At 45.3% G+C, this 26,374-nt stretch overlaps 1 protein-coding gene across 1 annotated transcript in view; it reads left to right on the forward strand.

Moving 5' to 3' along the window:
* Window positions 1-26,374, forward strand: part of Ppp1r14c (protein phosphatase 1 regulatory inhibitor subunit 14C) — a 96,498-nt gene that overhangs the window by 40,979 nt on the left and 29,145 nt on the right. The window contains exons 2-3 of the mRNA XM_041679951.1: window positions 19,477-19,560; window positions 21,287-21,319. Of these exons, the coding sequence (XP_041535885.1) occupies window positions 19,477-19,560; window positions 21,287-21,319 (117 nt within the window). The remainder of the gene's footprint in view (window positions 1-19,476; window positions 19,561-21,286; window positions 21,320-26,374) is intronic.

The raw sequence follows: 26,374 nt of genomic DNA on the forward strand, positions 1-26,374 counted from the left end.
CAGAGATTTCTCAGGGGGTCTTATTTGATCAAACATGATTTTTCTTAGCCCAGAATGAATCCACAGCCTCTCATTTCCTGTGGAAACAAAAACAAAACCTCTTCTCCAAAGTAACATACCTTTTGACTTAAATTTTGAAGTCAAAGCATTTTCAAAATATGGATTAATCCAGCAACATTTATAATCAAATGTCTCTTAGCAGCTGTTGCTCCTTCCTCATCATTCAAACAATTCAAAGAGAACATAATAACATAACACAAACACACACACACACACACACACACACACACACACACACTTTTTGTCTTTTAAACCTCTATTTAACTGTAAAGCAAGCGCCATTTCTGCAGGCTTGCCCCAGCAGAGATTCACAAAGAAAGAGGGTAGGAGTTACTTAGACCAGGCTTTCTCAGGACTAAAAATTTCAAGAATCACTGGGGTAAGGGAGGTTTTCAAAATTGTCTGGGTCTTGTTAAATCAGCATCTCCAGGGAATGGGCCCAAGAATCCATATTAAAAAGGAAGAGAAGGCAGAGGTAGTGGCAGCAACAGATATGTCTCAGAATGTGGGAAGATCACAGAGACTGCTGTGTCAGGCGAAACCTTGGCTGTGTCAGTGACTCCCCGATACCAGACTGCCCAGAAAGTAGGAAAATGTGCACAAGGAACAACAATGACGACAATAACAACAACAACAACAACAACAACAACACAGAGTCCATTTGCTTTACCCAGTTGGTATGGATGACTGTCTGTGCCAAAGTCTCTGTTTTCTAGAGAATTCCCAGAAGTGAGTAAGACATTAGGGTGCTTAGGAGGGGGCTGAGATGTGAAACAAGGACAGTGGTATGGTGGGAAAAGAAGACTGGAGGGCGAATGGGAGGGAGCAAGAGGCATAGTGGGGATGCAGCACTCCTCAACCTCTGCTGGGCTGCTCACATCTGCCTCTCTCATATCTGGAAGGCTCCATTCCCAGTTACAGCTTACTCCTTATTTATTTCCTTTGACATTTATCTGGTTCAGCCCTGGAGCCCTCTCTAACTTCTCCCTCTGGCTCTTAGACACTTCGTCAGCAAACATTTATTGGATGTCTGATGTGTGAGCCTGCTTTTCTTTACTCCCTTTCTCCCTTTGTCCTTCAATCTTCTCTTTTACTTCTGTCACCTTTCCCTTAGCCCAAGAAACGATCAATGAATTCAAAACCCTTCTGAGAATGTGATCAGTGTGAGCTAAAAATTCTCTTTGTACAGGAAACTCTAATTTACTTTCTGGGAAGCATGTACAGTGATACCATAAGCAGGATTTGAAGTGGTATGTATAATTTCACCATGAAGTGAATTATGTTCTACCATAATTTATATGTCAATTGTAATTTTTTTTTTTTTTTTGGATTTTCGAGACAGGGGTTTTCCGTAGCTTTTTTTTGGTTCCTGTCCTGGAACTAGCTCTTGTAGACCAGGCTGGCCTCGAACTCACAGAGATCCTCCTGCCTCTGCCTCCCAAGTGCTGGGATTAAAGGTGTGCGCCACCACCGCCCAGCAATCGTAATTTTTTGACATTCATTAAAGGAAGGATTCTTTATCAAGGAATAGTTTACTGTCCCAGGGTGTTCTTAAAACATGTCATCAAAATGATTAAGTAGCGTTGCATTTAAAAAATTTTACACCTTATTTAATCACCTGGGCCTCCTACTGCTCCCCTCTTTAGCACAAGCAATTCTGTCTTTTGATGACCCAATAAAATGCCTTGCCTAACTGCAGTAAAAAGGTAAGAGGTTCTTGCAGAATGCCGCTCCCTGTGTCTGAACTGCTACTCATAGATATTTCCCATGTTTCAGTGTCTGACTTTAGAGGAAGTCTGCTAGTTCCACATACTCCTGGAGTTACTGGCTCATAGCTAAAGGTGAGGCTAAACCCACTCGAATAAAACATTTGATTCAACAGTCACTGTGTCTAGGATGAATTGGGGGAAAAGGCAAAAGCTGTAAAAGAAAGCATAATATATGTGCACTTGCCCTTTGCGTTATTCGACTTGGCAGTTTGTAGTTAGAGCAGTTGGTACTTATGGCTATCGTACAAATAACTATAGTTATTCTCTCATAGTTACAAACCTTGGCTCTCATAATCTTCTCTGAAAATGTGGGTCAGTTTGAAAATCCCAAGTACCTGGAGTTTTTTTTATTTGTTTGTTTGGTTTTGTTTTTTCTGGACAGCGTTTCTCTGTGTCACCCTGGCTGTCCTGGAACTCACTCTATAGACCAGGCTGACCTCAAACTCACAAATACTCCCCTGCTTCTGCCTCCCTAGTTCTTGGATTAAAAGTGTGAGCCACTGGGTTACTCTTATTAACTTGAACATTAGAAAATGCACTAGTGATGATTGCAGGCTCAAGCATCTTATTGCGAATAACTTCTGTTTATCTTTTTATTCACCATTTTTTTGTCATTCAGTTTATTTATCAAGTTTCACCACTCAGTAGAAATCACACAGCTTGGGTTTGAGTGTGAATCCCATGCTGTGTCTAGGGATCTCAGAGAGGAATGAGTGTGGTCCTGACCTCAAAAAGCTCAGTTTGCATGTGGAGATGATGGAGCGCATCTTGACGTTCTGTTTTGATTTTACTGTAGTAGAATACACATGACATAAAATTCACCATCGTTAAGCATTCCCTTCAGTGGAACTAAGAACCTCACATCATTGCACCATCATCCCCATCAGCTTTCTCTTGACTTTCTCATTTCCCCAGACAGGAACCCGGGGGCCACTCATGATGCATTTTAACATATGAGTGACCACAGAGGTGTGGTAGCCGAGGACAGGACCTTCCTGTGCTGATGCTGTGTCAGAAAAATGTCAGGGCTCTGCTTGAATGGCCTTCACCCCATCTCCAATGTATACAAGAGACCAAAGGCTAAAGACACAAGACTCTTGAGTCTGGCCCTTATTTGAACTGAAGAGTGTGTCACCATGAGTGGAGACCAGCATGTTCCTTTCCTGGGACACACGGAACAAGGACCGTGTTCCCTTTTAACGTCCCCCTTTCTAAATAAGAGCCTTGACCTTAAGGGAACCATCACAATATTCTCTCATTCTGTCTACTCAACTATTAGCTGAGCCACCTGGGACAGCTTAGAAACAAGCAAGGATTTATGGTCATCAAGGGCAGCTGAGCAACCATAAATTGTGAGTCATGCTTGCTTGCCTTCATGATAAGAGAGCAAGCTCCCTAGAGCCACTGAAACTCATACCAAATCACACACTTGTCACTTGGCAGCAGACAATTAAGGGGCATCCACTGGGTATGAAGTGTCCTGTGGCCTTTCCTCTTCTATTAATATTTAGCTGGAGTCAGAGCAAGGCATTAGAATCTTGAATCTCATTTTTGTTTCAAGCTCCTCCCACCCCACGTCCACATGGTTGAATCTGTTGTGTTCAATTCAAAATCTACCCCGTGCGGTGGGAAAATGAGGTGTCGTGGAAAGATTTTAAGCATTTAATGCCTCTTTCTGTAAATAAAAACAAAGATTATCATAATGAGCCTGCCCCTTATTTTTGTCACCTTTCTTTTCTATTACAAGAAACGCATGCTCCTGTCGGCTCACAAAGTTAAAATGGAATCTTGGCCCTCCTTCCCTCTGCCAATGCGAATGTCTAGATTCCTAATCAGAATGTGTTGTAGTAGTGAAAAGGACAGATGTGGTGGGGAGAGGGAGATGGAACTTGCTTTGCTACTGAGTCAGAATAACAAAATTGGGGCCTCTAAAGTGGAGTGTGATTAGAAGCTGCTTGCCTCGAGTATAAGCACCCAAGCTGCATTATGAAGGCGAATGTGTCCTAACCAGGCTGACAACATCTTGGGGAGGAAAGGCAAGACTTTCTGCTGGCCAGGAAGAGCCCAGAGTCTCTGATTGTCCCCTATGAACATAACTACTCTGCAAGACCTAAACCTGGAACTGCTGCCTCTTTATAATTTTATTTTGATTATTATTGGGAGATGGGGTTAGCATATATGCCACTTCCGTGTATGTAGAAGTTGGAGGGCAACTTTGTGGAGTGTCCTCTCCCTCAGGGTTCAGGGGGTCAGAGTGTATAAGCTAGTCTTCCATTGCTGTGATACAACACCATGACCAAGGTTTATTTGGGACTCAGGGTTCCAGAGGGATAAGAATCCCTCACCATTACCTTGTGGCTGGAGCAGCTGAGAACTTGCATCTCAGACTGTAAGCTGGGAGTGGAGAGAGCTGACTGGGAATGCATCTGGCTCTTGAAACCTCCAAGCCCACCCTTGGTCACATTCTTTCTCCAGCAAGGTCACACCTCCTAAATCTCCCAAACAGCTCCATTAACTGGCAATGAGTACTTAATGCCAGGTTAGGAGGGCATGCCGTTCAAATCACCACTCTCAGGTCACCAAACTTGTGCAGAAGGGCTTTTACCCTCCGAGCCTTCTTTCTGGCTTCAATTACTGCCTCTTGCCATGTAACCTTGGGGGGCGCTCTTTCACAATGAAGACTGGTAGAAGGCTTGCAAGGACTGTTGCCTTGCCCAGACATGAAGTATAAGGCAAAGCTCCCTTCTCTCTCTGCGTCCCTCCCCCCCCCCCCCTCGATTGAACCCAAGGCCTCTCACATGCTAGACAAACACTCTACCACAGAGCCACATCCCCAGTCCAGTTCTTTATGGGGACACAGAAGATTAGGTAAGAAATGAGGCACAAACTCAGTTCTCCTGAAGTTAGGTTGCACTTACCTCAGGCCTAACACTTGTGAGCGACCTGACCAGGACTCTTGCTCTTTGTCTAGAGAGTTAATCAGGGAACATATTTCCTAAATCTTATCCCCAGCAGTTACTGGTAGGAGATGACTCCAGATCCAGGCTCTGGGGTCGCTTGTCTTGCCATGACTTGACAATCAGTGTTCAAACTGGATTGAGCGTTTACTGTTCGCCTGGGGTCTCTGAGGTTAGGGAGGAGGGAACAGATGGCCCAAAGCTGACAGGCTGCTTTCACAGAGAGGCAAAATGGTTTCCAGACTGTCACAGGATGCCTGGGGTGGGCATTCATGTTATTGAAGTTGGGCAGAGACAAAGGTGGTCCTGTTTCCAGTGTGGCGGCAATCTGCCGTGACACCTGTCCCCTGCCTGTTCGGAGGAGGAGCAAACATGCCTGCCTGGTTTTGTATGCTTGGGCTTTGGCTGCGTGGGTATCAGTAGTTCTTCTCCTCGGAGGGTGGACAGCTTCCCACCAAGGCCAGAGTGAAGGGCTCAGTGGTACCTTGTAAACACACACATCCAGAGCAGCCTCTCCCCAGTTTGTCACTGATGTCCTTCCTGGGGGGAAGAGCCACATATGCACTTGACAAAAGCAATAGAAGACTAGTTCCTCAACTCTCTTTCCAAATGGAGGTGCCAGCAAGTTCTGAGAAGTACTAAGGTGGCCACATCAGAGCCATCTGTTCTCAGAGGGTCTCTGAAGAAGCCAAGACTGTAGGCAGCTGAGTGACATGCCCCTGACAACAACCCTCAGGTTACTCAATGTTGCCCCTGTGCCAAGGGGAAGAGCATCTCATGTAGTGGCCATCTGCTTCCTTCGACATTACTTGTTTAAACTCTTGTTGCCTGCCGCCCCAAACTGTAGATGTGACTCTTATAGCTTGCCGATCTCTGAACAATGCCCAGACCACAGTGTGCAGTCAGGAAATGGAGTAGAAAGTGTGATTCTCTCCAAAAGTGTTAAAGAAGTCAGGGCCCCCATTTCCATGGCTTGCTTGCTTTTTCTTTCTTTTCTTTTTTCTTTTCTTTTCTTTTCTTTTCTTTCTTTCTTTCTTTCTTCCATCCTTCCTTCCTTCTTTCCTTCCTACTTCTCTCTCTCTTTTCTCTCTCTCTATCCCTCCCTCCCTCCTGTCCTTTCTTTCTTTCCCTTCCCTTCCTTTCCCTTTCTTTCTCCCTCTCTTCTTCCCTCCCTTGCTCCTTCCCTCCCTCCTTTGCTCCCTCCCTCCCTCCCTTGCTCCCTCCCTCCCTTGCTCCCTCCCTCCTTTGCTCCCTCCCTCCCTCGCTTGCTCCTTCCCTCCCTCCTTTGCTCCCTCCCTCCCTCCCTTGCTCCCTCCCTCCCTTTTTTTTCTTTTTCTTGTCATTATTTGCAATGAAAAGCTTCCTATATTTAAAAGGAACTCAAAACCTTCACAGTTGCAGCCATCATTCTTCCTTGGGCCCTCACTTAGACACTGGTTTGGTTGGTGGTGAAAGGAGTCTCTAGGAATCTGCCATTTTTATGAGTCCACAGGAGACTCCAAGTGGATGCTCCTGAGTCATGACTTGAAAACCGTTCTCCAGGCTTCCCAGTGAAGCGCTGCTGCAGTGTGGAAATATTGCTTCAAAAGTCACGTGTTGAAACGGAACAGCCAATGTGACAGTCTGAAGCAGATCTTTACAAGGTGGTTCAGCTACAGGGAGGCCTCCCTTGGGAATGGGCTTCATTTGGTGTTAAAGTGTACAGCCCACTTTGCTTCTGTCTTTCAACCTCTGAGGTGAGAACACAACGTTCCTCCGGTTGGGTGGACACCATCTTGGAAGTGTAGATGGAGATGGAGTCTCTTGCCAGACAACAAAGCTGCTACCTTCTCGGCCTTGGATTTCCCTGCTTCCAGAACATGGGAATGAATTTCCATACTTGTGAAGGAGTCCTTCTGTGGTATTTGGTTTTTTTTATTGTTGTTGTTTATTGTTGGTTTTTTTTTTGTAATAGCACAAACTGACTAAGATATAGATGTGCTCTCTAGAAAGACACTTTCCAAGTTTGAAATAAACACTGAAAGTGGGACCTTGTCTTCACCGGTGTTCTATTGCTATGAAGAGACACCATGACCATGGCAACTCTTATAAAGGAAAACATTTAACTGATGTGGCTTACAGATCAGAGATTTAGCCCATTATCATCAAGGTGTGACAAGGTGGCATACAGGCAGACATGGTGCTGGATAAGGAGCTAAGAGTCCTACATCTTGACCCACAGGCAACAGGAAGTGAAATGACACACTGGGCGTGGCTTGGGCATATTTAAGACCTCAAAGCCCACTCACAGAGTGACACACTTCCTCCAACAAAGCCACACCTCCTAATAGTGCCACTCCCTATGCGATTATAGGGGCCACTTACTTTCAAACGACCACAGACCTTGACTTATTTCCAATACTTTATTTTACACTTGGGTTTTGTCCACACTTTGTTTACTTTTGTGTCTTCTTACTTAATCTTCTAGGGCGGCAGTTTTCAACCTGTAGGCGGCAGCCCTTTTGGGAGTCAAAGGACCCTTTCACAAGGGACACCTAAAACCATCAGAAAACACGGATATTTACATTAGGATGATTCATAACAGAACAAAAGTATAGTTGTGGAGTGGCAACTAAAATAATTTTATGGTTGGGGTCACCAAAACATGAGGAACTGTATAAAAGGGCTGCAGCATTAGGAAGGTTGAGAACTCCTGTTCTAGATAAACATTGCAATTATTTTGAATTTATTAATTATTTGTTGTTATTATTATTATTATTATAATTAGTGGTGGTGGTTTTTTGAAACAGGGTTTCTCTGTGTATTTGTGACTGTCCTGGAACTCGCTCTGTAGACCAGGCTGGCCTCGAACTCAGAGATCCACCTTCTTCTGCCTCCCAATCTCTAGGATTAAAGACATGTGCCACCAGCTTATTTTTTTTCAGCAACACAGTTGAAACTACTTGGTGTAGTACTTTTATTAAAAAAAAAATTACTACTGGAGATTCAAATGTAAATGCATATATTTCCAAGGCAGACAGTCTTAAATGGACTTGATTTTAGCTCCCAGACACTGCCACTTATCACGATAAATCTTCCTTGGGCCCTCACTTAGACACTGGTTTGGTTGGTGGTAGGCCATTCACTACTTGTCTCCAGAGAGAGCTAACCTCTTCCCTCTTGGCAATCTTTATTCAACCCTGTGCTCACCAAGTCTACAGACAAAGTACACATGTCCAGGTTTAGGTAGTGGAGGCACACTGTGTTTTATCCCCTAATTTATCTCAGTCTTGACAGTCTCTCAGGAGCAGACATGGCTTCCTCTCTGATATCCTGTACTACAACAACATGCAAAGAAATCAGGAAAACAATGCACTTTACAGTAGTCACAAATAATATAAAATATCTTGGGGGTAATTCTAACCAAACAAGTCAAAGACCTGTAGGACAAGAACTTTAAGTCTTTATCAGAAAATGGAAAGATCTCCCATGTTCATGGATAGGTAGGATTAACATTGTAAAAATGGCAATCCTATCAAAAGCAATCTACAGATTCAACGCAATCCCCATCAAAATCCCAACACAATTCTTCACAGACCTCGAAAGAACAAGATTCAACTTCATATGGAAAAACAAAAAAACTTATGATAGTCAAAACAGTCCTGTACAATGAAGACTTTATTCTTCAAGAGAAGTTTGCAGCCACTCAAATGCTCTGAGAAGGGGACAGATCTGTATTCTTGAATCTGCCAAGCTGGCTATAGAGTAGAGTTGTACTAGAGAAGGGTAAGGATGTATGTGTGGGAACCAGCTCAAAGTGTCCTACAGCACAGCCAGGAGGCAGTCAACTCACTGTAAAAAATACAAATTCAGGGACACTTGGGCTATAGAGTGACCGGTCATCGTAGGGAGTTACAGGATAGGTTAGGAAGAGGAGGGTCCACGCAGGGGTCCTGTGAACAGTCACTCTGCCCACACAGAACACACCCATGAGTCGGAAAAGGTTATGCATATTGTTTACAAAGGAGCCCTGCCCTTTGGTCTGCTCATTTCGCAGGCAAGCTCTGGTAGCAGCTGACTTGTTTTATGAATGGCCCCTCGAAGACTGGATTTTTCCCAAAGGCAGATGTGCAAAATGTATCCTCCGACCCTGGTGTACCCAATGGGAGATCCTCTCCTCTGTGCTGTAGGGGAAGTAAAGGAAGGAACATTCCAGCAAGTTCATGCAGAGCAGCCCTACAGGTGGGCTTGCCAGAATGGTGTCTGAGTTTCTCTCTCTGCCCCTCCCCAGGTCTCAACCACCATGCCATGCTGACTGGGCACCGTGGAAATGTCATGACCCAACTGCTCCCTCCTACTCATAGCGCCCTGCTCCAGGCTCTCTGCGCCTTGGCTTAGCCTATCTGGCATTTTTTCATTTGGACTCTTGTCTGTTTTGAAGTTTGGCCAGGATGCTGTCTGTCAGCTGTGGCCCTGGCTTCTCTCGACACTGAGTGGAAGTCCCTTTCTGGGCAGTGCGGACTCTTTCCTGGCACGGTATCTTTGGACTTTTGTTTGACTTTTCTCCTCTTTTCTTTTCTATTCTTTTCTCTTCTCTCATTTTAATCCTTGTGGTTTTGAGCAAGTTGATAATGTGTTAGGCCTTCATTTGTGTTTTTTTTTTTTATACATGAGCAATGACAAATTTCCTGGAAGAGACATTTACATTGAGAATTTATTTGTGTTTGAGAGAGAAGCTGATTGACTGGATATGGTGATCACTTCATGTCCACTCTGGTCCCTTTGCTATGTACTGGGCTTGCACCACATGCCTGAGCCTGACCATGGCCTCTCTTCATCCAGCCTGAGAATCAGACAGTAGCCCTTGGTGACAGCATGGTACATGGTGGGAGGTGGGTGTCCCAGCACCCACAGGCTCTCCTTAACCCCTGCTCTGGGCAGGCCACCACTCCCTGGCTCTGACCTGCTGTCTCGCTGCTGAGCAGGTCAGCCAGAGCAGATGCAGGAAAGTGAGGTTTAGGCCCTCTGATTCCCACTCTGAGCTTTATCACCCAGACTCTTCGACTTCCTTTTACTTTATAAGGAAGTGGCATCAAAAGACATTTGAGACAAAAGATGGGTGTATCTATCACTTTTGCCCGACTCCGTATCGGGTGACTGTGAGTGTGCACGTGCACCTGTGTGTGTAGGTTTATGTGTCTGAGTACATGTGTGTATGTGTGTGGGCATGCATGCACACACGCACACGACAACCTCAACTGTCACTTCTCAGATGTCTTCCATCTTCCATCTAGATTTTTTGTGACAATGGAGGCAGTGTCTCATTGGCTTGGAATTTTCCAAGTAGGCTGGCAGAAGAACCTCAAGTATTTGCATGTCTCTCCTTATATGTGCGATCATGCCTGGTTGTTTTCTGTTTTGTTCTTTAAACATGGGTCCTGGGACTTGAACTCACGTCTTCATTCTTGCGAGGCAAATACTTTACCAGCGAAGCTGTCTCCGTGGTCCTCTTAGAATCTTTTAGAGGATTTTATTTAGACGTGTTTGGAGAGTGTAAGCAGTTCTTCAGATATGTCCCTAAAATGCATTGCTATGGGTAGGGAGAGTTATAAGAAGGGAGAAGCAACATGGCCAGCAGTGACAGTCTAGGGGACCTCTGCTCAGCTTGGTTGTTTGCTGCTCATCCCAAGTCAAATAGTCCTGTTACCTTCTAAGACTAGGCGTTTCGTCAGCCAGTGCCCTCTCTCACCCATTGATCTGCAGGGCCGTCTCACAGCCTTCTGCTGCTTTGTCACTGCAGGCTAGATGTATACATCTCCACCCAAAGACTTCTGCCCTCACCCACTTCAGTCTCTAGCAGAGATGCAAAGAAACACCTCCGTTGGCTGTGAAGTTTGCGTTGGCAGTGACCCACATAAGAGCCTAGTTGTAAGAGCAGAATATACATCATGTGACTGCTCTGCTCCGAGCCTGTGTTGCCTTTCCCCAGTTATTTCTGGGACTGTGTAAGTTGTCTCTGTGTATGTTCTCCCCTCCCCAAAGCCCATGCTTCAGCAAGTCGCAGGCGGGAAACCTTTCAAAGGCAAACCGGGTCATGTAATCTCTCCATGCAGAGCCGCAAGCAGCTGCTCCTGCTTCTTGCACATGCTAGATGCTTTATAGGGCCCTGTGATTCCTGGCAGGTGACTCCCTCCTCACTGGTCCTCCCTCCACTGGGAACCCTGTGCCCCTGCCACTTGCATCTTCTTAGCGACAGATTGGTACCTGTTCTTCCCCCAAAGACTGTCTCTCTTTCTTGTCAAGATCTTCTCATGAGCTATCTCACTGAGCCCTATCCTGTTACTGCCCTGATCCCACCCCTCCCCCCTTCTCTCCTGCTTAGACTTTTTCCCCTGAAAGGCTTGTCACCTCTTACCACATGATATTTTATGCAATATCTGAAATATTGTAATCCAAAAGCACTCCCAAATCTGTACTTTCTGAGGTCATGTTACCACCCCAAAAGCATTAGATTTGGGAGCTGGGATGCAGCATGGCGGTAGAGAAATCGTCTCATCTGAGTGAGAATGTCCCCCATAGGATCAGGTATTTGAACCCTTGATCCTGAGTTGGTGGTGCTGTTTGGTGATGGTTAGGAGGAAGTGTGTCATTAGAGGTGAGCTTTGAAAGCTTAAGCCTGAAGCCATTTCCTGTTCACTCACTGCTTCCAGACTGTATTTGAAGCCATGAGCCCTTAGCTTCTTTCTCCCGCTGCCACACTTGCCTCCGCTTGCTGCCTTGCCTCCCTGCCACGGTGAACTCATACCCTCTAGAACCATAAACCACAGTGACCTTGGTTTCCTGTTTTAATCACAGCAACAGAAGCACAGCGAACATAGTGTCCCAGCCCCTGTTGCTCAGACCTGATGACCTAAGTGCCATCCCCGTAAACCCACACGGTGGAGGGAGAGAAATGACTATCCTCTGACTTTCGCATATCCATCGTGGAGTGAGCACACATTTGTGTGCACATACATACGTCCACACCCCCATCCACAATGACGATAAGGCAAATAAAACATTTTTTAAAAATTTGGAATTTTGCACATTGGGTTTTCAGATTAGGGGTGGTCAAACGTACAGTTTTTGAGGATACTCCAAAACTTAAGATCTGATTGCCTCTGGTCCTGTGCGTCTTAGGTAAAGAGAACCACCCTGAACCAATGTCCTTGTCCTCTGTCTCCCCCTAAAGTGGGTCACTTCTCTCTGCCAAGGGGTAAGACACTCTGGACTCTCCTGGAGTCCTGAGATCCTACTGTAGTCTGCCTGTTTCTACAGCAGTGGTTCCCAACCTTCCTAACGCTGCGGCCCTTTAACACAGTTCCTCATGTCATGGTGACCCCTAAGTATAAAATTATTTTTGTTGCTATTTTATAACCGTACTTTTGCCACTGTTATGAATAAATTGTAATCTAAGTATCTGATATGCAGGATATCTGCCATTCAACCTGTCTACTCGCAAGGGGGCTCCACCCACAGGTTGAGAACCTCTGCTCTAGACTCATTTCTCACCACCAGGAATGTCAGTTTTCCTGTCTAGCAGCAGCGTTTGTTTGATTGATGCTGCAGTTGTGTGGAGACAGCAGTGAGATCTGGGCTGCTATGACATGCGGCTGTGTCACGAGCCCTTTGTTAATAAAACTGGAAGTGCTAAATGGTGCCTGGGAGCTGTCAAAACTTCAAACACATTGCAAGGTGTTTGTAAAATAATGCAACTCGTGGTCAGTTGTATCCTATGTGCTTTCATGAACAGGAAGCAAGGGAGACAGAATGTTCGGGGGTTGGGACGGCACATGCGGCAGCCTGGTGCCATCTGCAGCAGTTGTCACTTGTCATGGTGTTGAGTGGCTCTGAAAAGAGCATAAGCTATGGGGTGTGTGGCAAGGGGGTGCTAAGCCTTGCTGTCTTGAGAGACAAAAACAATAATTCCTATAAATAGAGTGTGAAACATCCCTTTACTGTAGAGTCTTCTGCGGCCAGGTGTGCGCATGCGTGTGCGTGCGTGCGTGCGTGCGTGCGTGCGTGTGTGTGTGTGTGTGTGCATTTGTATGTGTGTGTGTACGTGCACTTGTATGTGTGTGCATGCATATGTGTCATCCAGGTAGCCAGGGATGGCCTCTGACCATAAACTTGAGCTCCTGATCGTCCTGCCCCACCTCCTGAACGCTGGGGTAGCGGGCAGGTGTCAGCCTGTCTGGTTGCTGTGATGTTTTTAAAGGAGCAGTTGGTGAGACTGGTGAAGCTCGGAGACTTCCGCTGAATGAGTTCAATAAGTCTTTAAAGTGAGCGTGCGCTAGACAACCACTACAGTGTGCTCTCAGATTGGAACAGTGTCTCCTATCTGCTCCTGTTGTTCACCACTCAAGCTGAGGGCACCCTGGCCCTGCTAGGAGGCCATGCTGCCTCTGTGGTGTGCGTGGGGGTTGGGCACCGGCCATATGTCTTGGTCGTGAGGCTCCCAGACACACTGCTAGTGGGCCATGGCTCCTCAAGCCCCTGCCTGCTTGTCTCTCCTCAGTCACGATTTTATTTTGTCCCCTCTGAGCTTTGTCAGCTAGCTCTCCAGATTCTTCTTCCTCAGTTGATTTCTCTGCTTCTCCAGAGTGCTTCTTTTATAGGAGGTAAACACATTAAGATTCAAGACCTGAAGTGTCAACATGCCTATGGTTTTTCCTGTCACTCTCGACTGACCTAATGGGGAGGAGATGTGTCATAGTTAGAAAACATCTTTTCTTGGGATTCTGGAGTCCCTGCTTGTTCTGCATTGGGTATGGCTTGTCTCTGAAGGTTCGTGTGCTCCAAGCTCGGTCCCCAATGTGGTGATATTGAATTGGTAGAATCTTTAAGGGGGGGAGGTACTTAGATCATGCGAACTGTCCCCTCATGAAGAGGTTAGTCAGCATTGCAAAGTGGAGTGGGCTTGTTTCACAGGCATGGGTCAGTTTCCAAATGAGTTAACTATCATTGAAGAGTGACCCCAGCCCCTCCCCTACCCCTTGCTTCCTGACTCCCATCTGACTTCTTACATGTGTCTTACTGTGTGATGCCACTATGATGCTTTCAGAGGAGCATGCTGATGTCATCCTCTTGGATTTCCAGAAGAGTGAGCTGAATAAACCTCTTTTCTATATAAGTCTTTCAGCTTTAGGTTCTGTGTTACAGCTACACAAAACAGATGAAGGGCTGGTTCCTGGTGTTGAGCACTTGGTGTGCTGTTGGGAAGCCTGCTGGCTTTGGTGCTCTAACCTAATGTGGGCAACCTGATTCCTCGTGAAAGCTTCTGGTCTGCCTTTAATTCCCAGGGTTTTGATACTTTTCCATGGGACTAATTTCTTGCAGATTGCTAATTTATATATTTAATATTATCATATCATTTGCATATGTATCCATTAAAACAGGTATAAACTCCTGATGCTTATGCTTCTTCCAATTATGAAATTATACTGGAATTGCAAATTAAACATAAGCCACAAGCATCTTAAATGTACACCATTTACCTACTGGGATGGCTGACGTCATTCTTTCTGTAGCAGAAAATCTGTACCTATTGCTGCGGCTCAGGGTCCGCTGGATGACATCTCCCAGCATCACTTGGTGTGAATGAGTCATTCCTATTATTAAATTTGTATAAATTTAGAATGCCCTCTGACCTTTGTCTCATTAGCCCATAGCAAATAATGTAAATTTTGTTTGGCATAATGTGTAAATACAGTTGGACCAACTTGATGTGGTCATGGGTGATAAGTTTTGTTGTTGTTGATGATGTTTTTATGGGAAGTTTAGGGGATTGTCGTTAGAAGGAAAACATGAGGTATCAATGTTTTCATAGAGCGCTCACACACCACTAAGGGTTCTGTTCTCATCTTGTCTCTCCCATGGCAATCTTCCCTGCTCCACACAGTCTTATACAGAGGTGAGACATCAGATGTTTAGATGGTTTTCTCGTGAGTGTCTGGACAGTCCACAATAGCTGGTGTTTACTAGGCTCCTCGGTTTCCCCCTCTGCTGCCCCCTGCTTCTCTAGAGATGCCACAGCCTACATAGCAGTTCATACCATTGTGTCCTGCCATGCCTGCTTTGGGATGGAGGCTTCTGAGCCCTGCAGAGGAGCTGTGTTGTACAGAGCTTGAAAACACTATATTTTTCCAAATTTGAGTTTAGCTTGAGCATCCTGCTGGCCTTGCCCTGCTGGGACAGGGTGGCATTTGCATTGACCACTCTCAGTGTGCACCTTCTGGCTAGTTAGAAATATGTATATGTATATGTATATATGTGGGGGTGCAAGGGAGTTGGGGGGGAGAGGAGCGGGAGAGAAAGATTATGCGTGGTGTGGTGTATGGCAGTAAGATTGTAATCCGGGTAGTTTGTATGCATACATGTGTATGTGTGAGAGTGTGCAGGTGAAAGGAAGCATGCACGGTGTGGTGTGTGGTGGTATGAGCAGTGTTCACGTTGGTGCATGTGGACATGTGTGTGGTGTGGTGGTATAGATAGATACACGTGTGTGTGTCCGTGGTGTTGTGTATGTGAGGGCATTTGTTAATGCTGCAGGAGGACTTCACTTCATAGTCTGCCTCAGCTGCAGCACCATGTTCTAACGTCAGAGCCCGTGATGAGCTCCTGGCTACCGGGGCCGCCTATCAGGGCCACACATTGTCACTCAGTGCTGCAGTGTGGCCATGAGCATTGCAGAGTGGGTATCCTGCCTCTTCCTCATAGCTGTAGGGAGACTGGCCATGCTGACCTCACAGCTGCTGGGTAGGTTGGCAAAGTCTTCACGGTACCAGTGTCCCTGTTGTTTCCCTCGTTCTCTAGAACATCTTGGGCCCAGAACCTGGGTCTGATCTTCTCTTTTTCCTTCTCCAGCATCCAGTTCTTTCCTGATGTCCTCTCTTCTCCTTCCCTGGTGTTCACACTCTCTAACTTTTCCTTCCATTCTTGAGGGCTCCCACTCCAGTCCAGCTGCCTCACACCTGGATGAGACTAGCCCTGTCCATGCAGCCTCCAGCTTCCCCATCAGCACCTGTAACTGGCCCAGCTCCTTCCTTTGTCCTTTCCAGCCCTTGCTCAGGGGCCTTCAGCAGCCATGATCTCAGCAAGGTGACATAAGCCATGACTGTCCAAGTTCATTTCCCCTACTCCTACTTCCTGGCAAATCTTTTAAAACTGAGATTTTTGTATGTTTTTTTTTTTCATTAAGGGTGACAGTTTGGCCAACTTTGGGGAGGTGGGCGTCTAATTCTTACCGACTCAGTTTATTGAAAACCATGAGACAATGGCGGGAACATACTTCAGTTTGACTGTTGGTTAGGCTAAACGGCTTTTGTTTGTTTGTTTGTTTGCTTGCTTGTTGTTTGCTCTGGGGCAAGTGACCTGGGTCCCTTTCTGCCTCCTTCCTGTTATAGAAACTGTTTTTATTGGAGTCCAGGCTGAGAGAATGTGTGGGATGTTTTAAAGATCTGTAATTTTTAAAAGAGAGGCATCTTTAGGGTTTTTGTGGGTGGTGGAATACACCCATCACAGAAACCCCCAAAACCACAGAACAAAAAAACCCCATCCATTTGGGGTTTTTATTCCGTGGCCCATTCCTGTGATAGGTGGTGAATGGAAGCCTTTGGAGGTCAGGTTCGGGTTTCACTCTTGAGTGCCTGTTAAATGCACTAATTTTATATCTGAAAATAAAAATGTGTTATCTTGATAGCTGAAGGGAGAAATCAAGTGTCTCTCAGAATCACTTCTCTCCCATGGGGACTTTGGGTCACAGCCTCAGTACCAGCAGACTCTTGCCTAAAGAAGCGTGGAGGCAGGGCTGCTAGCATTCTCCAGCACTCTGAAGACCATGGCTTCACTTCTGGACACCAGAGCCTCTGTGTGGGGATACATCTTTAATATGGGGCAAATATCGAAAGACAGTCAAACTCTCTTAGGCCACTGTAGACTCTGGGAGCCTTCGCTGCCCAGGAAATGATTGGGTCCCTGTCATTCTAGGATCAACATCCACAGTCCACAGCCAAAGAGAACCTCCATGCATGTAGAATTACCAGCCTTTGAAAACCTGCTGTGTGTGCAGGCTGCATGTGGCTGCCCCAGGCCTCTGAGGCATCTGGTCAGGTGGAGACTTCATGGCTACCTTAGGTGCCTGTGATTATTACTCAGTCAGCCCTTCCCATGTGTCAGCATTGCCTCTTATAAAGGAGCGCAGAGGTTTCCAGTCAGGTGACCTCCTGTCTCAGCCGTGACCCAGGAGTGACCTCAAGACTCACTATTTCCTCTGTACCTCTTAATCTCTGCTGAGACTAAGGTTTTGTAGGATTGAGACTTTGCTTCTTGACTCTGGTCCAGAGGACTAGTGGCCTCACGGTCATGCTACCCATCGGGACCTTTTGTGATGAGGAAACGTTCTAAATCTAGTGCAGAAGCCGTGCGCTGCACACGCGCTCTCGAGCTCTTGAAATCTGGCTGGTGTGATGAAAAACTGAATCCATGTCTGGCTTGCATTGCAAGGTGTTCAGATACCACCATGGCAACCATGTTAGACAACCTCGCTCTCCAGGTCTGGGGAAAGGGGTCAAGCATTGGCGCTAACAGAGAGCCACAGCCCTGTGCACTCCTAATGAGAGGACATCTGACTGAGGTGCCTGTGCCTGGGGAAAGCATCATCACACAAGTCCAAGCTGGTTTGATAATGCTTGACTCACCAACAAACAGTTTCTGTTCCTGTGATCCTTTTTTGGGGCGGGGAGGGACCCTACTGCTGTACTGTTCTGAGAAGGTAGTCATTATTGACTGTGCTTTTGTGTCCTAGAACGGAGGACTCTAAGCTGCCCACAGCTCCCATTTCTTGAGCAGGGTCTATGCCAGGTTCCTCTGTTTGTTTTCACAAAGCCATGAGCTAAAGATTCGGTGTCCACAGAGGATAAATACTGAACCCAGGGATCTGTTCTAGTGAGGAGTGGGGACAAAGGCAAGAGGGAGGCACCGTCACCTGCGGCTTGAATGGACCTGCAAAGGTGTTCTTGCGTTAAGAGGGACTGATTGAAGATGTGATGAGCTGTGGATGAAGCTGAATTCCCCAGCTTCGCTTTCTGGGGGCTCATCAATAGGGCTCGTTCATCCTTTGGCCTGGGGATGCCTACAGGGTAAATGACCGGCCTGGTACCACCTACAGATGAATCGCCAGTGCATGTCCTCCCACAGTACCCTGGATCCCTGCTGGACTCTGCCCGTTGTTCTGTTGGGCTTCACTGTTGATATCTGCATCCTCACTGGTCCTTTCACTGCGGAGAATCTATCAAAAGTCTACACAGCTACTGCTAATCTGTTTACCATGTCTCCCACCCCCAGTCCCTATCTCCCCCTGCCAGTATTCCTTTCTGCCCTGATTGCAAATATACAACTTCAAAAAAAGATTTCAAATATATATAAAAATCAGATTGTTGGAGAGGTTCAGAATGTGAGCCTTGCCTGGAAGTCAAGACCAGGTAATTTATTTAGAAGGAGTGGCTAAGGCCATGTGACCCCCGGCGCATGTGCATATGTAGCTTCCTTCCAGCCACTGCTGACTCCCCTCAGTTCTCACTGTGGCTGAACAGAGTCACGCAGTTGGTGATTGCGCGGGGCAAGATGAAACACACAGGTGCAGGTCTCTCTTGCATTTTGGTTTATTTTCACATTTGACTGTGTTACTCAGAGAGTAAAGGGAAGACTCAAGGGGCAAAGCGGAGGGCAAGGGGACCGAGGCTACCGAGTGCTGTATACTCTGCTTCCAAACCAGTGAAGGCTTTCACCCTTCCTGCCCCCTTTTCTGGCCTGGATGTCTTTGATTACTCAGCCCAAGTCAGCTGGAACAATATAAGACATCTGCTCAGATGTGCTTTGACCTGGTGTCTTAGTTTTATCTATAAAATGTTTTAAAAATATTTTTATTATTTCTTAGAGAATTTCATACAACATATCTTGACCATATTTATTCCCCTCTCCTCCCCACTACTCCCTCCAGGTCCATCCTTCTCCCACCCTTCCTGTCCTATTTTATAGATATGAGATTGTCCCGCTGTGACTGTCCTGGTCCTCCCAGCTCTCCCCACTCTTGTGTCAACCTTGTCCTAAACTTGGTCTCTTTTTTGGCAGCAAGGGCTACCAGCAATGTCCAGGGCTCCCCACTTCCTCAGTCTGAACTTGTCCAGAGGGAGAGAACCTTTCTCAGAATCCCTTTGGGTCTTGGGTGCCAAATTCTTGGTGGGTCTGTACCTGAGTAGGTGACCTCAGGTTTTCTACAGACCGGGAAGTGTGAGGGAAGACGGAGCCCACAATAAAGACTGGCGTGGTCACTGAGAGAGGAGCTTATGCTGGATCAGGAACTGTAGTTCTCACCATTTTTATACTCTGCTCTGCCAGTCTGTCGTCTATGCAAAGGTGTAATTTACTGTTATAAGCAGAATGTGATGCTAACTGCTCCTTCGTTTCCCCTCATCCCTCCTTTCCTGTCTCCCCTTCCTGTCCCACCTCTCATCTCTCCCCCCTTTTCTTCACCCTCTTTCTCCACTGCCACCCATTCCTCTATCCTTGCTCTCTCCTTCTTACCTATCACCCTTCTGGCTAGATAACTGAGTCCCCAGTGTGTACTACCTCGTTTCTCCCTGCACTAAAGTCTTCCTCTTCGCTCCCGCCAGGAAGAAGAAATGCCAGATGTAGAAATTGACATTGATGACCTTCTTGATGCCGACAGTGAGGAAGAAAGAGCTTCGAAATTACAGGTAAACAGCTTTCAGAATCTAGACTCTTCTGAGCATGGATGTTTGAGTCTACTTGGGTTTCCAAAACCTGGGCAGAACTGGTGTTGCCCGGTGGGGACACTGGCGGTCACCAGGGTTTGAACAATGGCATTTGGCAGAGCAGAGGGCATTAGTGCTAGCTTTTCACCAATTGGTGCAGGTCTGATCAGCTGCTGACAGCAGACAGTGTTCCAGGGACCTTCTGGGGCAGTGCTCCTGAGGCGTATTATCTTGGGAGACAGAGTTGTCTCTACCTTGAAAAGTCAATCTCCAGGGAAGAGAGGGTTACCATGCAGGCAGGTACGAAGGAAAGAAACTGTGCCAGACTGGGGAATATCCAAGCCCTGGGCACTGGTCTTGCAACTGTGGATTAAATCGTTCATGAGAGCAATTCTTAGAATTAGAAGGCTTGGAATGTGATTCAGTTTAGCAAAGTATCTTTTTATTAGGTGCTCACTTGATTGTATTGTGTCAGAACAGCTGGGATTGAAGTGTTTAATGTTCCATATCAGAAAGCAATGAAACACAGTTCTTCCCATGGGAGGTCGGGTCCACCACTTCTCCATCTGCACTGTGCAGTTTCTAAAACTGATTAACCTGTGGACTGCCATTGTTCTTAACGCCCACTGGTAATCACTGTTGGTGGCTGTTGACAATCCCCAGTGGCACAGGGTGACTGGCACCAAAGTGCCCATTTTATTTCATTGATGTGATTAATGTGTTCATAATTACCAGTGCCCTGGAAGTGGAGAGCAGCCTGTGCTAGAGTGATTATTCCTTGTGTGTAGATTTCACTGGGAGACAATAGTTTTGTTTTTTTTAAAAAATGAAATAGGTGTTAGTTCTGTAGAAAATAAAATGACATACAATAAGCTGAGAACTGGGAAAGGTTTTTAGCCTCCAGTCCTCTTTTTTGCTTGGTCCAGGTGAGTGAGGAAAGACGGACCTAGGACCATCTATGGCTGAAGTATGGCCAGTGCCCTCTCTCCACATCCACGGTGGTTACCACCATCTTACATAGGCAGGGTCTCAGCTCTAAGTATGTCTAGTTTAATATTAACCAGGTAGAGAGTTCAAAGGGAAGGGTGTGAATATGTGTGTGTGTGTGTGTGTGTGTGTGTGTGTATGTAGAAAAAGGTAAAAAAAAAAATCTTTAAAGCAAGTCTGCTCGACAAGGCCTTTATAACCTAGTGAGGGTTATATCGGATTTTCCAAACCCTAATAGTCCCCAAAGCAAGTCTTTTGTAAATCGAAAACTTTATGAGCATCTGTGTGCATATATACCCATGCTAAGGACAACACATGGCTGCATATCTTAGCTGACCAAGTGAAACTGAAATAAAATGTGATTGTAGATAGTCAAAAGGAAGTCTTGGCAGACGGTTGTAAAATAATAATTTAAAGATGAAATGAGGGGCCAGGAGAGAAGGCTCAGCAATGAAGAGCACCTGCTGCTCTTGCAGAGGGTTAGAAGTCAGTTCCCAGCTCCCATATCAGGTAGCTCACAACTGCCTGTTACTCCAGCTCCGTGGGATGTCCAGTATCCTCGTGTGGCCTTCATAAATACTGCACACACGTGTACATACTCCACAGACATACCATATAATACTTTGAGATAAATTAAATTAAGAAGAAATGACTTTTTAATTTTACTTTGAAGGCAATGAATTTAAAAATAAAAACTGACTTTCTGTGTGTTTAATTCTAGGAAGCTCTCGTAGACTGCTATAAACCAACAGAGGTAAGCAAATTACTCTACAAAGTGCTGTGCTAGAATTGTTTTTGTCAAATCAATTTGTCTGTTTTGAAAGCTTAGCTACAGCAAGTGAATACAAATGGCCGGTTTCCATCCTTGAGTGCCTGTGCTCTCACTGTGCTGGCATTGTTGTTTCTCAACCTGTTTAGTTTAGGAAGATGCTAATGGAACAGGGTGTGCTTATGCTGTAGAGAAAAATCTTCACTCCACAGAAAATTGTGAGGGGATGCAGAATCATTATAGAGGGAGAATATACCGTATGGCTTTATGGGTATGCATTTTTAAAGAATGCTTAAAACCAGGGCTGGAGAGATGGATTAGTGGTTAAGAGCACTGGTTGCTTTTCCAGAGGACCTGGGTTCAGTTCCCTGCAGCTCCATGGCAGCTCACAACCACCTGTAAGTCCAGTTCTGAGGGATTCAGTGCCCCGTTTCTGACATCTGTGGGTACTAGACATACACCTATACATATGGTGTATATACATACGTGCAAGAAAAAACATACACATGATTGCCTTTATTAGGAGAAAAATGTTATGCCTTCTGGGTATTTCTCAAGTGATATGCCTTAGCATAGGAAAAAATGGATATTGCTAATTAGACCAAATCAATCGATGTAGTATCTAAACGATTAAAAGCAAAAACAGAGGAGATATTAAGATTTTAAGATATTAAGATGTTAAGATATTAAAGTTATGAAACTATTGCCCCCCCCAAAAAATACTTTCAGTTTGTTCTTATGGTAAACCAGAGAAATTAGAAAACCTATCAGGTGTTTGGGGGGGGTTACTTAATACCAAAGCATGGCAGTAATTCTTCTGATTTCTGATGTAGTAAATTATGTAGGAAAAATGCTTTTAGGTGTGTGTATGTGTGAGTTGAAAGTGTTTTGTGATCATTTGGTTGAGGGTAGATATCAGTGAGAACTATATATTTAAAGCCTCCAGTTTTGATTACATCCTATGGAAATTTAAATGATTAATTTTGTCTATTAAAAGTGCATTTTGGTGAACATAACATACATTCATACTTTTGAAAACCTCCAAATGTTATAATACTGAGAAAACAAAGGTTGTGTTCCTTCTCCCGTCTCTCTAGAATCATAAATTTAACATTTATATTTAACACGTTTGTCTATTTCTTTTCATTTGCTATTATATCCCTAGATACGTATTTATTGCTTTTATTCTTCATCTGTCTGTTGACTTGAGAAGAAAAATGATAGTTCCTTTAGTATTGCCATAATTCCTTTCCATAAATCACCTCAATAAAGTAATCTAGCCATATTTTATTAAATCAATAGTTGAAGCTTATAATATTATGATTGAAGTGTTTTCACTACTAAGCCAACAGTAAACTAGGGCCATGGCTCCTTTTGTGTGTGCGTGCCTGCGTGCGTGTGTACGGGCATGCGTGCGCGCGCGTGTGTGTGTGTGTGTGTGTGTGTGTGTGTGTGTGTGTATGTGTGTGTGTGTGTCCCTTTGACTTTTCCTGGAGTTGACAAGTTCCGGGCCTTTCATCTAGTCTCGTCCCCGATGTTATTTTTGTCGACTTCCACTGTTTTTGTCTGTCCATAATGTTTCCCACATGCTCAGTGCTTCACTCTCGCCCCTTCTCCCTAAAACTTTTCTCCTGGAGCTGCTGCTCAGTGGTTTGGAAACGCTGTTCCCGGGCACTGCTGAGAACTCAACCTGAGATTTCTGTTCATTGCTGTCCCAGATCATCAGCCTCCACACCCCAGTCTCCTGTACTTTGGAGATGGTTGGAACCCACCATCCAGTAATATTTTTGAAAAGGATATTTATAGGTACATTTTTTTGAATTCCAGTATATGGGATACTATACCTCAATAAATTTTAACAGAAAATATAATAGAAGTCTAAGATAAAGTCATAATTAAACTCAAGTAGAAATACACTATTCTATGGCAGTGGGTATCATTTATAGTGGTAAGAAGTCCAAAGCCATTTCTGCTCTTAGACTTTTGCATGTGATGACTTTTTTCCAGTGATCTTGTGGGGTTCTTTCTATATTTTGAAATTTCATAGTGGCTTTCTCTGGTGTGATGCTGTGTATTCTATTAACTCTTACAGATTAAAACCACAGCTTTCTGTGTTTCAGAAATCACCTTTGTTTTACTCATTGATTTTATTTATTTCTTCCTCAGCTTTCTGCATCTTGGGCTTTCTTCTTATTTAGAAATCAACTTGAGAAGGAACCTCGAAGCTCATTCCCATTTCAGTTTCCCTGTCCTTCACTTCATCCCAGCTTCTGAAAGACTTCCTGGATTGTAGTTATTCTAGTAATTTTATTGACATCTTATAATGACATCTAACAGCCAAGATGTCTTTTTGGACTGGTTTCCATTTGTTTTAGTTTTTCTTTCTGGTTCAGGAGTCAATTTTATTCCCTTTTCCATGTGAGGATTTTAATCAGGTGTTTTCTTTTCAATTTTATTATTGGATTTTATGGGGTGAGCAGCCTGGCAGTAAGACTTTTCATGCTGTTTTATGTGCAAAGAGAGAAGGTCAATATAATCATGAGCAACATAAAAATGTTGGTCCCTTAAAATTACATTATAGTGAGCTGTCACCATTGTTGCCATAAACACAGAGATTTCTGTTTACACAACAAAAATCTCACACTTTCCTGAGAAAAGATCCCCCGCTCTAAGTGCTGGATGACTACTTGGGTATCTCACTTCGTCGCTCTTCCCCCCATACCAGGGAGATTCAGGTTTTGTCAAATTGATTGGTCTAGCCGCCTGCCAGAATAGTGCCAGCTTGAGTCCAGGTTTTCTGGAAGCAGAGGAGGCAGGAGAGTCTCCCTCCTTAGCTGTTTGGGGAATAGAGCTTGTTTAGCTACAGAGCGCTGGGGAATGAGTCTGAATTACGACAGTCTGATGTTTGGAGACGGGTTTAAAGCTGTTCTGGCAGGTTAGAGAAGGCTGCTGGGAATGGAGCTTCCGCTGGACATGTAGCTCGGTGTGCAGTGCTTGCCTAGCATGAGCAGGGCCTTGAGTTCCATCCACAGGGCTGAGGTAAAAAGCAATGGCTTATGCAGATGGGTAACCTACACTGTGGAGAGGCTCTGGTTGCTGCTGAGAGCAACGGCATTGGTAGGTGCAGGATGTCACTTCTCAGACACTCACTCCCTTTTTGTTCTGTTCCCCTTAACTGGATGGCTGTTTAAATGAGACAACATGGACTGGCTGGTAGATATTTTGATCAGCCCCATAGACAGGACTCCTAAAAACCCTCTTTGTGTCCCCTAATTTTTGCTGTACCTAGAGATCAAAATTCTCCAGTGGTTCACAGCTATGCCTATAAATGAACACAGAGGGCCCTGTCCCTGCAGCCAAGCTCGGCTAATTCACCTCCCCCCTTTTCGCGTGTTCATTTGTGCATACTTCTTCACATGGGTCCGTGTGTGGATGTAAGCACATGTGGATGCATGAGGCTAGAGATCAACCTTGCCTGTCGTTCCCCAGGTGCTGTCCACCTTGGTCTGGTTTTGTGGTTTGTTGGTTCTGTGAGAGAGGCTATCTCCTTGGCCTGGAGCTCTCCGCATAGGCTGGTTGGTCAGCAAGCCCTAGGAATCCTCCATCCTCTACCTCCCCAGGGCTGGGATTAGAGCCTTAACTACCACCCTTGACTAGGGGTTGAACTTGGCTCCTCATGCTCCTCCTCAGCAAGCACTTTGCCAGATGAGTTATCTTTCTCCTTAGCCTCAACCTCCACGCATGATGTGGAGGTTTAGAAGACTTTTTTTAAAAAAAGAAATAATAAAAATGCAGGCTTTGACTATTCCAAAAGGAGGGAAGTGAGCTGGAGTTTCCAAGCGAACGTCTCTGGATTCTTTTTTTAGCCTACGGTTTCGAGGAATGGAAACGGTGCCGAGTGAGGGACTCTGTTCATTTACCCTAAAGGGTTCCCCGAGAAAGGAGGAGTGCTTTGTGTTTTGTTGTACGCTCGTATGACACAGTTTGCGACACCTGGACTGTGAGAGAAGCCACCGGCTTCTATTTTATCAGTTAAGTGGTTCACACCGTATCAACCTACATTGTCATATTTAATCTACACAGCCATCAGTTAGATTGCAGAGGGTTCGGGTACCTTGTCTGCAGGGCCAGAGCAGGGAGCCAGGGAGCCAGTGCCTGACCCTGAGTTCTGACACTGGGCCTGGGGCTCTGTCGTTACATCCCACCAGTCCTCCAAGTGCCCAGCCTCAGCGAGAGGTTCAGAACTTTAGAGAGTGTTACCCAATCTGAATGAGATACTGAATAATTGAAGCACCCCCTGCCATCTCTGGACTGCTGTATTTGATCAAAGTCTCTTTATAGACAGTCATGTCACTGAGAAGTCAGGAATGTAAATTAGGAGTCATTGCTGATGGAGATAGATTGGTTTACAGACTCTTGCTGTGGAGAGGGGATGGGCGGTGGGAAGGAGAATGGGTTCTGAGTTAGCTAAGTCTTTCAGGCAGAACCAGCTAGTGCTGAGTAAGCTTAATTCCTGCTCTCAACTTCTCTGAGCCTCCATTTCCTCTCGTCATCGAGGCCCCTGTGAATGGAAGCATCATAGACATCCATCCCCCTGCATTTCTGTAACGGTTATTTGCAGTGAAAAATTTAACAGCCATAACAACAGTAATAGTTAGTTAATAAGCCGAGCATTGATCTAATCACATCTCATGTATTGACTGTTTCTTTATGAACACTTTAAACACTTATTAAATCATTCATGGCTCAGTGTTTTACATAGACTAAGATTTTCAGAGTAGTTTTAGGTCCACAAATTAATAGACCAGAGGACAGAAAGATTTCCTGCCAGACCTCCAACCTAATCTATGATCAGCATCCCCACCAGAGCAGCACATCTGTAGGTCCTGATGAACATGACACATGGTAACCATGCAAGTCCATGGTCTACGCTAGGGTTCACACTTGTCCTACCTCAAGTTTTCAGGGATTTTTGGCCAGTGTCCATCATCATAGAGTCTTACAGAGTAGCTTCACTACCTTGCATCCTGCCTTCTCATC

The sequence above is a fragment of the Microtus oregoni genome, unplaced genomic scaffold (genome assembly GCF_018167655.1).
Source record: "Microtus oregoni isolate MIOR12 unplaced genomic scaffold, Mior012 000033F_ref0000390, whole genome shotgun sequence".
Taxonomy (NCBI): Eukaryota; Metazoa; Chordata; class Mammalia; order Rodentia; family Cricetidae; genus Microtus; species Microtus oregoni.